At 43.0% G+C, this 15,511-nt stretch overlaps 2 protein-coding genes across 11 annotated transcripts in view; both read right to left on the bottom strand.

Annotated features, from left to right (window-relative positions):
- The window catches only part of sash1b (SAM and SH3 domain containing 1b), a 53,641-nt gene extending 43,140 nt beyond the window's left edge, over positions 1-10,501 (bottom strand). For 2 of the 4 annotated variants that reach the window (XM_030443918.1, XM_030443921.1), the window contains exons 1-2: positions 10,176-10,501; positions 9,386-9,947 (exon numbers count right to left, since the gene is read on the bottom strand). In XM_030443918.1, coding sequence (XP_030299778.1) covers positions 9,386-9,850 — 465 coding nt within the window. In that variant the 5' untranslated portion in view covers positions 9,851-9,947; positions 10,176-10,501. The remainder of the gene's footprint in view (positions 1-9,385; positions 9,948-10,175) is intronic. The other 2 variants (XM_030443920.1, XM_030443919.1) reach the window with 2 other exon arrangements.
- Positions 10,502-11,817: 1,316 nt separating this feature from the next.
- stxbp5b (syntaxin binding protein 5b (tomosyn)) overlaps positions 11,818-15,511 on the bottom strand; it is a 31,532-nt gene continuing 27,838 nt past the window's right edge. For all 7 annotated transcript variants that reach the window (XM_030443560.1, XM_030443555.1, XM_030443557.1 and 4 more), the window contains one exon: positions 11,818-15,455. In XM_030443560.1, coding sequence (XP_030299420.1) covers positions 15,414-15,455 — 42 coding nt within the window. In that variant the 3' untranslated portion in view covers positions 11,818-15,413. The remainder of the gene's footprint in view (positions 15,456-15,511) is intronic.

Below are 15,511 nucleotides of genomic sequence, written 5' to 3'. Positions count from 1 at the left end.
TTCTGCAAAAATCAATACTTTGTTCAACAAAACAGTTGCTCTATTTTCAGATAACCTCAGGCAGTCAAGTGGTGGTGTAGAGTTAATTCAAATGAACAGCTATACAGCTGTAGTAGAGACATACAATATTAAAATCAACATTTCACATTACATTTCTGTCACTGTATTCCGATGAGAAGACCCTATAGATTGGACCGGCACCACATCCTCTCCATGATGCACTGAACCACAGCGAGGCACATTATTAACATGTGTCATGTGGAATTAGCACCAACGTCCGGAGAGAGTCCGAGCATGTAAACAATCTATAAGCTGCAATCCACTTGTGACCTATATTTCTAAAGAAAACGCGAGACAAGTGGATTTGAATATCTCTAATGATGAGCGATGAAAGCAGAGTCCCTCCTGTTGTCACGAACAGCAGAAATGTGTTTGTGGGTGATGGATTAGTGCAGTCGGCCTGAGGGCGTCTAGACAGGTCAGTTCGACCACGGCGTTGATGAATCTTCACAAAACATTTAGTAACTAGAAGCAGATGTAAGCCGAGTCGTTGTCAGACAGAGAAACTAGAGGACGTCCTCCACATTTACTGACATGATAAATATATCCTTATATCTGTCAAATGTTTTAATTCCAACGAAACTCTAAATGATATTAAAACCTTTGCAATACACCAAGACTTTGCACCCAACCATGCAAAACGCAAAAAAACCTGATGCATAAATAAATCACAAAAGAAACGTATAACTGCATTAGAGTAATGGTGCCTCCCTTTGAGAAGAAAGCTCTCTAATCTACCTCCAGAAAGGAGGTTCCTCTGCTTGACTGACTGAAAATACTTGCTAACACAGCTGAAATGGCCCAACATGCAGTAAAAATAGCCCAGAGGAGAGCACGGTTAGACCTTTGTAATGGAACGTGATCAAGGTCAACGTAGAGCGGCTCAAAGACCTCCAAGTGCCGGGTGGTGACGCAACGCGCAGAGAGGAAGAAGGGTGAGGGGTCACGGAGAGACGCTCAAAAACAAACACGAGCCGGGGCAGAGGCACAGCTGTAGTCAGATGATGGATGTTTTTTGATCAGCTGCCTCAAAGAAATGAATAATCAAACATAAGAAAGCCATTTGGCTGTTGTCATGTGGTGGAAAAAAAATAAGGTAAGGCACTTAGAGCACGGAAATGTCAAATATAATATAATACCAGAACTGACTTCCGGCACGGTTCACACGAACCCCTAAATCAAATCTTTTTCTCTGCCTTTTGGCCTTTTCTTTACAAAAAAAACATAATTTATGTCCCTGAAAATGGACATTCTGAGAAGTTCCTTCCAGTCTGCAGATATTCAGAAACTCAGTTTCCAGAGTTCACATCTGGACGGCCAGAGACTTTTGGAAAGGATGACGCAGACACCAACGTTCTCTGCTTAGTGAAGCCTTGTCACATGTCCCCGAAAGGTTGTACTCTCAAGCATCAGAAAGAGTCGTGAAGACATTCAGCGCTCGCTTTGACACTTCAGTCGAGCTCCCCCTCTCGATTCAAACGCCTCTCGCGTGTGTCTGCTACAAAGCGCGAGAGGCTTTCTCTGTCACTTCTCTCTTCGGTGATTTAAATTCAGAGGGCGCCTCATACTTTCAAAGGCCTACTTAGCATTGTTATACAATCGCTGAAGCAACAGAGGTAAAGGCTGGAGACTGAGGAGTGTTTCAATAGCGGTGTGTGTGTGTGTGTGTGTGTGTGTGTGGGATGGGGGGTTCTTAGGGGAAATGATTTCACGAAATGCTTCTCATTCAAAGAGAGGAGAAAGATGAAGCCCCCCCTTCGTGTGCTGCTGCTGCTGGTGTGTTGCCGGGCGTACACTGGCAGCGTGATGCGGTGCTCTTGGTTTCTCTGGGCATCGCCTCTCCAGATGCCCTTCTGAATAATTTCTACTTGAAGGAGACGTGACGGCTAGTTGGACATGAACATTACTGGAGAGGAGAACGCAGAACACTGAGCTGAGAGCAACATCAGTACTTAACCTCCAGTCCGCTGACCATCTCACTGTTCTCATCTTATATGCACAAATATAGGTCAGTGATTTATGTGCCGCTTCACACTTTGGTTTACATTATACATAGCGCGGTATACATCTCTGTTATCGCTGAGCGGGGCTGTAATGTGCAGCGGCTGAACGTGAGCCGGTACAGTGACAGCTGTCCTCGTACAAGTCCTGTTCAGCCGGGGGAGACGAACAAGCTTCTGCATGAGCAAAAAGCCGGACAGGACTTTACAGGATCTCCAAACTATAAGTGACGCGCATGTTCATGGCATGTTAAGCTTTTGAGTGCTCTGTGCAATACTGCTCAAGTCCCAACCCCCCCCCGGCACCATCAGTCCAATAATCCAGCAATATTTCTGCAATGGCCTCGTGGTTTGACTTAATCTATACTGACATATCATGAGTAAAGGCCATAAGTAGGCCTTCTCTACGTCACACTACATGATGAGCGAGAAGAGGGAGACACCAGAAGGATCACAGCGCGACACACTCAAAATGTAAATATATGATTTGTGCACCACTGCGTGACTAACGAGGTGGACGGAGATTTACCAGACACCTTCAGGGTGTTTGTATTCAACCAGGACGGGATACTTCAGACGACACCACTAAGATATGGAGCAACATTTCTGAATAGAGTGGAAATAACAATCGAGGAACCTGTGTGACAATCTAAAACATAAAGCACCACATACGTCGGTTGGGTAATGTAACAATGGTTCCTGGTTTTGCTTACCAGACTGTTCAATCATGACAGCGTCACGTAGCCTAAATTCACCAGGTTCTATTCCAGAGCAACCACTAATAAAAATCTAAATCTAGAACATTCCCACCTTTATCCAGCAGTTATTCAAAGCATTACGAGTGATAATTACAGATGCAACAATCCAATCTATACTTTCCGCCTCGATACAGATTCCAGCACCTCATCTAAAGGTATCCGCCGACACGGATTACCAATCCAACACCCCCCCCCCCCCAGTAATCTGTATATATGTCACTGCATTGGATTTGTTGTGGAGGGCAACATAAAGCTGGGGTATTAAAAGAAATTGCGACCGAGTCAGAATGAATGATAGTATAAACACAGAATTGTAACACCGAAGAAGAATCTTTATTTAATGTGGATCAGTCACATCTGGCCGATACTTAATCTGCTTAATACAGATGATATAAAAAAAAAAGCACTGATACCGATCCAGTGGAACTCTGACCTGGATGATGCCAATAAGGACTTTAAAGTTGAGCACATTTTTTTTGCATTTTAATGTTCTACAGATTCGTAGTTGTCAGGGTGCGTCAGTTAGATTACATAATTATCCTTCAGTCATCTCATCTGCACTAGCTTAGCCTTAACAGAGTAGCCTGAGCCAATCAGTCTATATTAGGCAGGAAGCTTTTACAGGCCTTACTCATACAGTATATATTCCACAAGGGTCCACACATAAACCTATGGGCAATGCACTGAGCTGAACCCAAACCCAGGAACTTGTTGCTGTGAGGCGACAGCGCTCACCCAGGACAAGTAACAAGTTGCTTTGTTTCAGAGGTGATGGGGACGAAGCCCTGGAGTAAACAGAAGCAAAACTGATTCATGTTATCGACCTTTAAACTAGAAAAACCACAGCTCCTCCGACGAAACATAATGCCGCACCGGTCCCGATGGTAAAAAATCAGTGCTGGTGTTTTGAAACCAACTTTGTTTGACACAACCAGTCCTATTCAGTGTCCTTTTCATATTGACAAAGGCGGCGACAGCTGTCAGCTGCTGCAGAGCTTGTATTTTGCCAGGCTCTATTCAGACTGGCTTTTCTTCCGTCAAAAGCGGCCTGCTGGTTTTGCTTGTCCTCCGATCCTCTGGCAGAGCAACACAGGGAAATCTTCTGAACAACTAAGATTTGTTCCCATTCTGAGGATGTTTTTCAAGGCCGGGCGATGCGAGGAGGCCTTCGAGGGATTTAGGGCCCTTTTGTTAGGACAGCTATAAAGGGAGTCCTTCCCAGCAGGCTCTGTGTGATGAACACTATACTTCATGCTTTGCTGTCTAGCGACAAAGCCAAGTCATTTTGAAGCACAACTTTAAAAAGCTTGTTGATCATCTTGATGGGAACCGTTGAGCTTGACAACTACATTTTAAATTTCGGCAAGGAAAGATTTTTATTTTCATGTTTTAGACTCTATAGAGACGATGCAGCAGCTTAGAAGAGCTTCTCATTCACAACAACAAGTGAAACTTCGAGTATGGACTACTTTCCTGCAAACAGGAAGTGCCCGACAGAGTGGCATAGTCTATAGTTCCTACTACCTAGAAATCAGTTAGCATTTCTGCACGTCCAGTTCCCTCATCTCAAAGTCTATTTGAGTCTATTTCTGTTTTCGGCATTGGTTTTCTTGCCGAACAAACTATCATAAACTTGTAATTTGTGTGATTTTCCACAATCCGATTTCTAGCTCTTTGTCGAGGGAACCGGGACAATGCTAACTTCAGGGTTAGCCTACAAATATACGCCATTGCTAAACTGCTGTTGCAATTAATTTGGTATAGAGCATGACTCAGCTTAGTAAACATGAGTATCTGACATGCAATTTATAGTTTTACATTATTGAGGTGTGCATTAACATTTTGAAGCTGCAAACAAGTCAGTGACCCGCTGCACCGCACGACAACTTCTGGTATGAATTTTAATTTTAATTTGTCGTTCTGACAGCATGAGGTTTGTGTGAAAATAGCAAAACACCACGTACATCTCAGGCACAATGGAACCACATCTGTATACATCTATAAACAGTTTATATTTAGATTGTGCTTTTCCACGCCGTGACTTCTTGTCTATGCAAATCTCTTTCGATGAAGCGCTTCACGGCAGCGGTGTTTAGGCCATTTACAGCTCAACCAGCTTTCATCGCGTCACTTTTTCTCTCTCACTCAAAGTCACTAATAGGTCCTCTGGGCCCGGGCGAACAGGAAGTCATGCGTGCAGAACAGTCAGAGGAGCGCGTTGGGAATTAATTGCATTACCGAAACCCAGACAGGCAGAGGAAATCGTGGGATTAAAGATGCAAACTACTGTAATTCCTGAACTGCAGACAGAAGAGGGCCCGAGGGCACGCCATACTGTCGTTTGATCTCACATGGATTCAACTCAAACAAGCCAATGTGGGTTAAACAAGTGTGAATAGCAGTGATGGGATGAAGTGGCCTTCATAACCTTTCTCACATACGATTCATTAACTACAGCAACCGGCTCATACAGTAATATAACGAGAGCACGGTGTGCCGTTTCAGACTTCTAAATGTTCTCAGTTTATATGCTGCAGTATTCGTGTGTGCCAATACCTCAACATCGATACATATTGATGAATATTGCAAGAAAACAGTTTACTAAATTTCTGCAGTATTGACAGAGCTGCAGCAGCTGCACGTTCTCGCTCTCTTCTCTCCGACAGTGAGAATATCTACATGCACATCATTTTTAAACACACATTTTCAAAAGAGTGTGATATCTATGGCTTCCTAATCTTTCTGCTGCTCTCTGCAACAAACCAGGAACAGAACAGAACTTTTTATATTTATCTTTTAATAAAAATCTAAACATTTATGCCCCCAATTTTTCCCTTTGTAATCGAAAATGGAATCGAATATCCATATTTTTCAAGATATTACATAAAAGTTTGAAATTCCACTGTGGTGCCATCAATATCTGACCATATTTAATTGCAAAGAACAATGCTGATATTCTGTGTCGTGTTCTGTACAGAGTTACTAAAGGAGTATTGCTTACAGAGCTTGACTTAGCCTGAAGCTGCTGTATGCTATTCCTGGTGAGAAAATGGGCCGCGGTGGCCCACATACCTGCATCCTGCAACTATTTAACAGACTCAGATTAATCCGATGAACCTGCTGTTATCACACAGCGCTGACCCGTCTCCGCTGATTGTTTTAAATCACCTCTCCTCTGAGGAGCTGCTCCACAGCAAAAGTGGTAGCTAATATTCACGCGGAAAATAAATGAAACGATTGCGCGTGTCCTCATAACGTACATAAGTACCGAGGAGTTAAATTAGTCGGAAAAAGATCGGCCTATTTAACAGGGCGACATGGCACGCCGAATGTTAACCACACTGGCTGTAATGCTGGAGAACAGCTAACAGTTAAACATGAATCATCCGTAATGACAGTGTTGTGCTGCTTTGAATGGGCTCTGCCCTGCGAGTGACCCGAGGTTGTGCTGACTCCACGGCCGGTGAAGTCTGCAGAATTAGAGAAACTTTTCTGTGTGAATGTAACTGTGCCGCTATTGGCTGTAACCTACTAAAAGGCTGAAAGTGAATCACAAAGTGCCTTTGCACTTAGTAGTTTATAGCCTCTGAATGTTTCATGAACAGCGCATGTGTGTAGCTGTGAAACTGGCCAGAACCATACGCTACTATTGGTACATCGCAGCTATATTAAAAGGTAATGGCACTACAGAGGTGCAACGTTAACTTCTCTAATTAAATTGTCATTATTAGAATAAATGAAAATGCGCCAAAACCCTGCAGGATTTCCCTTTAGATGCATCAGAGTGCACATGCGACGGAACAGCTTGTGCAAAGGAAACCTAGTATCTTCTATGATTTGTTTAGACACTAAGATCAGTCGAGTCACACTGGAGACCTGCATCTTTACTCGCCTGTCTCTCAGACCGCATTCATTCATTGTTGATGAGCAGCGTTTCAGGCTCGTATCTGCTGAGGAACGACAAAACCACGACAGGCAAGAATGTGAATTAAAGGGAGCACGTCCCGCTCTGGGCTCTAAGTGCCACTGCCGAGAACACAAACTGCGCCCTAGGTCTGGAAGTGTAAAGATATTCTGGGGCGGCGTCCAGCAGTGTTGCTGAGCAGATTCATTCTGACAGTCTGTTACAGATGAAACAGATTTATGTCACCAGCGTTCCGCGTTTTGTCCGACGATCGGTTTTTGTTCTGCGATAAATCCAGGAATCCGTCAATCACGCGCTCCACTGACAGCGACAGATTGTTGACAATGAGCCCAAATGTGACACTCAGCTTTTCATCCGGCAGGCCTGCAAGACAATTCACTGAGTGTATTAAAAAGGACTGAACGGATTTTGGTCAAAGCCAAAAGCAGAATAACAATCCTCTGCAATTACATTAACTAACAGTCTCTGCAGTCAACACAGACCGGACGGCTGACAGAACAGAGACGACCCCCAGAAATAAAAATGGCCCGCTTCTAGTAAATGTTTCCTCCATGGGAATAAACATCCGTCATCGAGAAACAGACTGATCCATTGTCCAGCTGACCTCCGCATACAAGAGGTCAGCGGCTTGTTAATGCTTGTTCATTGATTATGTGTTGACTGTAAACCATAGGGCTTATGTCACTGTTACCAGCTGACCTACCCAACCAACACATTTTGAAACCTCTGTGCATTTAAGCAGATATCTACCTGCAGTTCATCGCCTTTCTGGATCAACAGCATTTTGTTTTGCGGTGTATTTTACAGATGGATAAACATGGAGGGTCATTTGTTAATTGAGTACATTCATGGCCACTGGTAGCAACTGATGATTCGTTTCTGGCTCAAGAAGACTTGGCCGTGCAGATCGAACAGACAACCTCGGGACCAGAGGACAACCTCTTCTATCATGTGAGCAACGTCCGCCCTACAAGCATGACATTCAGGCTCGGGTACCGACCTTGGTACCCATCGAATTACATCAGTACTTCAGAGCGCAAATTCAAGTAGAAACGATTTGTGTCAAAGTTCAGTAACTGAGGAAAAACAGAAAAGACACATAACCCCTGCAACAGCTCACGGTCAATAACGCCAACACTCGCTGCAATATTTGTAACGCAATAACACGAAGCATCTAATGTGAAGTCTGGTCAAACATCGAATACATCCGAAGGCTGAACACTGAGCTGTGTGAGACAGCCTGAAGGCCAGCTCCCCTGCAGCATCCCCAGCCGACTGTAACCAGCCTGCAGCCAGCGCTGCGCTGCTCTACAGAGAGATGAACAACATGATTCAACATCATCATCAACATCGGAGGAAGTTGCTGTTGGACGTAACCGAGATTGGTTGACGTTATCTTAGCATTCTTAGAGGTGTTGGCCAAAACACCTCACCGACATACAAGAGTATGTGAGTTTTTAGTATGTCGGACCTCTTAGAATGAAACCAGTTATTTGTGTTTTTTATATAGTCAGATACTGTGCTGATGTTAGATCAGTGTGTTCATTTCAGTCCAGTTTAGTGCAGTCGCTGAAGGATTGCTGATCATGTTTGATGACTTATCTATACAGCAATGCAAGAGAGACAGAGAGACAGAAAGAAAGACATAGAGACAAAAAGAAAGAAAGAAAGATGGAAAGACAGAGAGAAAGAAAGAAAGAAAGACAGAGAGAAAGAAAGAAAGACGGAAAGACAGAGAGAAAGACATAGAGACAAAAAGAAAGAAAGAAAGATGGAAAGACAGAGAGAAAGAAAGAAAGACGGAAAGACAGAGAGAAAGAAAGAAAGAAAGACAGAAAGAAAGAACGATAGAAAAAAAGAAAGAAAGACAGATACACAGAAAGAAAGAAAGAAAGAACGACAGCCAGAAACACAGAGAGACAGAAAGAAAGAAAGACAGAAAGACAAAGACATAGAGACAAAAAGAAAGAAAGAAAGAGAGACAAAAAGAAAAAAGAAAGAAAGAAAGACAGAAACACAGAAAGAAAGAAAGAAAGACAGAGAGAAAGACAGAGACACAGAAAGAAAGAAAGAAAGAAAGAAAGAAAGAACGAACAGAAACACACAGAGACAGAAAGAAAGAAAGAAAGAAAGAAAGAAAGAAAGAAAAAAAGAAAGAAAGAAAGAAAGAAAGAACGTACGACAGCCAGAGACACAGAAAGACAGAAACACTGATGGAAAGACAGACGCAGAAAGAAAGTAAGACAGAGAGACAGAAAGAAACACAGAAATACAGAGACACAGAAAAGGAAGTAAGACGGAAAAAAAAGAAAGAAAGAAAGAAAGACATTTGCCATCAGAACTGATCAAACGTCTGCTTACAAGAAACATTCAGTGTTCAGATCGACTCTGGTCTGACAGTTAAAACATCTCCTGATCACATCTAACAGCACCACACTGACTGTCAGCAGATCCTCGCAGGAGAAGCCAGAGCGTCCCTGAAGCCATAGAGAAAAAATCAGTGGACGTCAGCACCATCAAAGAAATTTGTCACACTTGTCAACACAAACTCAACAACGCGAGCGTGTCAAATCCAACGAGACAGCTTCAAGAACCGGCGTCAACACTGTGCGAAAGAGGAGGAAGTGATTATTGTCGTCTACCTTGTACGTGTAAGGCGCTTCTCCCAGGTTGATCCCGTCTTTCGCCAGCTTGTCCCTGATCAGCACCTTGAGCTTCAGCTTGGGGTAAGTCACAAAGTCGTTACAATCGGTCAGTCTGGGGTTGTGGTTCCCGGGACAGGAGGCCTGATGGACTCCTGTGGCCCTCAGGTGTGACCCCAAAGTCCTGAGGTCATCTTCTCTCTTGGCGGTGGAAGGACTCAGAGGCTCTAAGGTGAAGTAGTAGCTCAGTGCTTTCCTCTTGTCCTCATCTATGAGCTTCTGCACCGCGGCGAGCAGCCGGTGTCTGTGGTACTCGATGTGGACCCCGATGGCATCCAGGTCCGGCTCCCCGATCTGCTTACAAACCTCCAGGTCATCGTAGCCGTTGTCGATGAACGCCTCCACGTACTGAGCCAGGTGGAGCTTGGAGAGCCACTCCAGGACGAGGTTTGGCCCTTGGCTCATCTTCAGAACTTGATACCAGGAGCCTCCTTCAAGTGAACACCATCATATATCCAGCTTGTGCAGCAGTCTGGTCCGTGCATCTCCACATCAGACACATCTGTGAAAAAAAAGAAAAAAAGTGAAGATATGTATTTGGAGACAGCATTCACACATTTACCTGTCAGGAAGTCTCTAGAGAAGTATCAGCCCTGGTTTCTGTGGCCCCCTGACCTCACACATCTCTCGGAGGAGCTTTGAATGAAACCTCTGGAGCGACTTTGAGTCGACGTTAACTCGTGAGAAAAAAACCTTTAACCGAGTTGTTCACATCCCCCGTGAAGTTTACCTCTCAGTCAGACATTAGAGGAGGTCTTCTCCGGCCGCGTCCATCCTCTTTGTCTCGGATCACAGACGAGACGTTCCGGTGCGTCAAACATTCACGCAGCGCCAAAAATGTAAACGCTTCTCGATGTGAAACTCCACTCAGAAAAAACTCGTAGAGGACCAAACATGTAATTGTGTCCGTACCCGCTCACGGTGCACTTGTTGTGGCCGAGTTTGTGTGCAGCTTTCCCCGCGTTCAACTTTGCGCTCCCTCCGCTGCGTCCGCCGGTTCAGGCGGTGTGAGGATGCTGCTCAGAGCGGCTTCAGCTGCAGTCTGAGCCCAGCTGGACGACGGGAGTCCGGCGAGCACCTGCGCCACCTGCAGGGGATTCTGGGTAATGTAGGATAAGATATAAGAGGAGATGGAACATGTCATAAAACGTTCATGAGGATGATTTTTTAAAATTGCATATTTAAATGTGCGCTATGAATTTTGTAGGAAGCAATTTTCATCGTAAGAAAAAAAGAAATAAAGTAAGAAAGAAAGAGAGAGAAAGTAAGGAAGGATGGAGGGAAAAATGGAAGGGAGGGAGGAGGGAAGGAAGGAAGGAAAGGAAGGAGGAAGGAAGGAAAGAAAGAAAAGAAGGATGGAAGGAAGGAAAGACAGACAAAAAGAAAGAAAGAAAGAAAGAAGAAAGAAAGAAAGGAAGGAAGAAAGGAAGGAAGGAAGGAAGGAAGGGAGGGAGGGAGGGAGGAAGGAAGGACGGAAGGAAGGAATGAAGGAAAGACAGACAAAAAAGAAAGAAAGACAGAACAAATAAAAAAAAGAGAGAAAGTAAGGAAGGAAGGAAGGAAGGAAAGAAGAAAAGACAGAACAAAGAAAGAAAGAAAGGAGGGAAGTAAGGAAAGGAAGGAAGGGAGGAAAGAAGGAAGAAAGACAGAAAAAAGAAAGACAGAAAGAAATACAGAAAAAAGAAAGAAAGAAAGAAAGAAAGAAAGAAAGGGAGAAAAGACAGACAAAAAAGAAAGGAAAGAACAAACCTACCAAGGCTCTAACTAACAATTATCTTCATTATGAGTTCATCTTCCAGCTATTTTCCTCATCAATCACTCATGATTGCGGCTTCTTTTGTCCAACCACCAGTCAAAAACCAAAGATTCTTCATTTTCTTTCATACATGACAAAGAAAAGCAAAGCAAATCAAAATATTCCAGCAGCTGAAACAGCTGAAGTTTAGAACTTATGCTGTAAAAAAGACTTACATGATTATCGAAATAATTGCCACCTTAAATTCTTTTAATCGACTAATTGTTGTTCCTCAGACGGGGTTTGTGCTAATGTTAAGATATACAGAGAAGATTTCAGCTTTTAAAAGGATGTAAAATAACATATTTTCAAATCAATTTGGGGTCTCAAGCTCCAGAAATGTTTAGTCGATTACAAAAACTTCACCAAACTTTTCATCGACATGAGGATGAGTGAGTAGATATAAACTGTATTTTCATTTTTCCTGTGTACTCGTCCTTTAAGTAAGACACTTAAGTCTGCACTCAACACCGCCTCAGCCCTGAGGAGGAGGGAAATGTCCATAAACACTTCTCACATATGAAGAATCAAAACTTCACAAGTCAGCGATGAGACAGAAAACACGAGACAAAACATGTTATGATTGGTTTTACATTTATTTTCCATTGCACAATAATATATATATACTGTATCTACAGTCTAAATTGTTTGTGGCAGCAGATTAAGTCAGACATCCATGTGAAATTTATTTTAATAAAACTGTACAAAAATTGCCTACTATGAGAAAATACTGCAACTCCACAGATATTCATCCCAGAAGACAGACAGATGGACGGAAGTATGGCGGGTGAGGAAACCCTTGAGCTCTCCTGCACGGCGCTGCGAGGCCTGCGGCTTTTTTTTCGCTTTCTACGGCATTTCACTACGGCGCGGGGGAAAAGCAAGAGTTCTTCATGGAGCAAACAGTAACAGAAACGGATGTACCAATAAAATAAATATATATGCTCTCACACTTACACGACCGGCATGATGGAACGAAAATGGGGACACGCGCGCTCCGATGTGTGACGAGAACTTCAGTGTTTTGTTCAACGTGGTGGTAGATACAAATGCCAGAACAGACAATCTCTAAGAGGGATAATACATGGTTGTTTTTCAAGTTTGTAAACACTTAATATCATGCATCCTTCAATGTGCAATAAGAGACCATTTAGGACATATATGTTGCAAACTGAAGCACTTTAAAGTCGAGGCCACACTTCGTAGAAAGACTCAGCGGCCCGCCGAGAGGAGGCGAGCCCTCCTGCAAGTAGCGAAGCTTGAATCTGAGATGAGCATGTTCAATATATAACCAGAAAATGTTCACTGTCGCGTCTGGATGGTGGATAATTATGCACAACCGTTGTTCTGGACATTAAATGTGACGTAATCCTATCCCCTCCCCCCCCCCCCGCAAAATTACATTAAAGGTATTAATTTTGATAGATTATTGAAATTAAAAGTATATATATATTTGTTTTCAAATATATAAATATATCATAGTATCGTTAACCTGACGCTGAAAACAAATCTGAGAGTGAAGCAATCAGCAAGAATTGGCAAACGACATAGATAAGCATAGGTTCTGTCACGTTTTGGTCCTTTCAAAATAAAATAAGAAAATGGGACAAGAAAAATAAAGCACAAAAAAAAAAAATTATACCAACAAAATTATTATATATAGTACTAAGTACAAAAAATAGTGCAAAACCCACAGAACTGCTCTTTGAAAATGGGTTCGTCTCAGTAGTACACAGTAGATTAAAATCAGCCGGCTTAAAAAGTGAAGGGTTCGATTCCAAAATGTTTTATCCAACTTGAATAGAAACATTTTTGGGGTCATTTATAAGCTCAACGCCTCCTCCGCGCGCGGGACTCGGCGCTCTAAAAATCTAAGCGAAATCAATCAGAACTTCTCACAGTTTTTTACCGTCATGTCTACAACCATATTTCCATGAGCTGCGTGATTTTCTTTGGTGGACATCTCATTTTGGAATTAAACTCTTCAAAAAAAAAACCAAAAAAAAAACCCTCTGAACACATGTACAGCAGTAACGAGGGTGGTATTCCCGTCAGAAGGAGCTCAATCGAATCTACTACCTCCCCTTTTAAACGCAGACGACTTCTCGACTAAAGAGTCCCGTCGAAGATCTCCAGACTGACTCTTAACCATTCGGGGGGGGAAAAGGAACGAAATCAAGACAACTCTGTGAAATTAAGCAACTCTTTGGTGTCGGAAAAGAACATGGCCGCGAGCGCACAGTTATGTCACGTTGCCTGAGCCTGCACTGTCAGATTTGTGTCCAGCCGTCCCCGTTATTTACAACATTTGGCAGCGATCTGGAAACCGACAAAGTCTTCGTCTCTCTCTCCTTTTCAAAATAAAAGACCCGACAGGTAATGCTCCTACATTGACACGAATAGCAGCAGATCCTCGCACCTCATGAGAAAGAAATCTAATTACAATAGAATTCTAGTTAATCACATTGAAAAAACACTGTCAAGCAAAAACAAAAACCTCAAAAAGACCTATTGTAATACACTGTATCTATGTAGTATTATAAATATTGGCGCCCATACACATATTCCTGAATATATGTATGTTCACGAACACACAGACATACACATAGGTAGAGGTTAGCATATATGCGTCATGAGGCAAAGGCAGAAGAGAAACTGTTTTTTTTGTTTTTGTTTTTTTTTCTTTTTAAAGTGAATGGTTCAGAGCGAGATGACCGAATGGCACTGCGTGGAAACACTCTGTGGTGCTTGGTCGCTTCTACCGGCGGCTACGAATACAAAGACAGCATGACCATTTCCTTTGTGCTGTAAGAGACACATGCTTTTTTTTCCCCCTACACATCCGAGAAACGAGACGAGAGTCAGCAGTGACAGAACGCCGAAAAAAGAAATCAAAAATAACAATCCGAAGAATCGTGTGTACAGATAGAATCTTTATCACAAAAAACTTGTAACCAAAATATACATTTATGCGAATCATATTTTCGGACAATCTTCGTCTCGCCCTTCGACTTCGTCGTCCTTCTCATACGTGACTTTTTCGCTACAGCCCCGTGAAAGCTCTAGGAAGAAAAGACCTTCAGGGTTTTTTTTTTTTTTTCCAGTGTATCAACTCTTCATTATTCTGTAAACTCTTCAGCAGGGGGGTAAACATTTTCAGCACTTTTTTAAGCGCAAAGGAAAGATAAAAATTAAATTAAATGCCCAACATTTTACGTCCTATCTCTTCCAATAAATAATCGAATTTAAAAGTCAAACCAAAGTGACTCACAAAGCGTTTGCCGTTCTCACCTTAAAACAACCTGGTTGGAGACAAAATGCTGTATAAGGAATGGTCGGTGATGAACTAGTGTACTACCAGCCCTTATTCAGTGAGAGGCAACAGATTCATCATCTCCCCGTCTATCCTCTACGGTTCTAAGTGCTTGAAAGGCCCTTTCTGGACAAAAAAAAAACAACATAGAGACTGACCAGACTCGACGAAAGCTTAGAGATCGCGCTCTAAAAAAAATAAAATAATTTAGACCAGAAAAACAAACATATACGAGTCCTTCACTGATTCAATCATTCATGTAGAAACTTACATCTTCGTTTACTTGATTAGATTTGAAGGAAAAAGGGGGGGAGGGGAGGGAGGGGTCGTCAGACTTTTCTCCTCGTTTTAAGTCCACTGTGTTTGGCAGACACCATAAAGGGCAGAGAACGGAAAAAAGAAATATGCAATCAGGCCTCCACAAGTACGTGTTTTGCAGAATTGTCTTTTCCTCTTCCAGAACAAAACAGCAGGGTGTGTAGATATATATATGAGATATATATGAGTGCATGACTGATGGATATGAAAGGTCCCCTCTCTCTCCCGTTCTGCGGACTCGTCGTCAACACCGACGCTCTCGACTGAAATGGAAAGAGAGATTCCAGAGGGGCTCCTCTTCTTCCATTTCTTTCCATTCTCATTACGTCGGGTCGGGCCAGTGTGTCTACTCCGCGGCAGTCCTCCGGTGACTGAGGTAATGCAGAGTGTATGATATTGTGCTGAGAGTAAAAGCATGAGTCTGTCGAGCAGAACCCCCCCCCCGTGGAGAAGAAATAGAGAAGAGAAGAAGAGGGACCCGCGGCTCCTCGGAGACACTGGTGTTTGCGCGATAACAGAGTCCGATGCTCCACACGCTGCCATCAGAGCTGGTACCACTTCTTATCTTTGTACTTCAGCATCATCTGAAGGGAGGAAAGACGGGGAGATGAAAGTCAGACATAAGGAGTTTAACATGAAA

Source organism: Sparus aurata, chromosome 16 (assembly GCF_900880675.1).
Source record: "Sparus aurata chromosome 16, fSpaAur1.1, whole genome shotgun sequence".
Taxonomy (NCBI): domain Eukaryota; kingdom Metazoa; phylum Chordata; class Actinopteri; order Spariformes; family Sparidae; genus Sparus; species Sparus aurata.
Note: the sequence above shows the minus strand (reverse complement) of the source record. Positions and strands in the feature narration are given on the sequence as shown.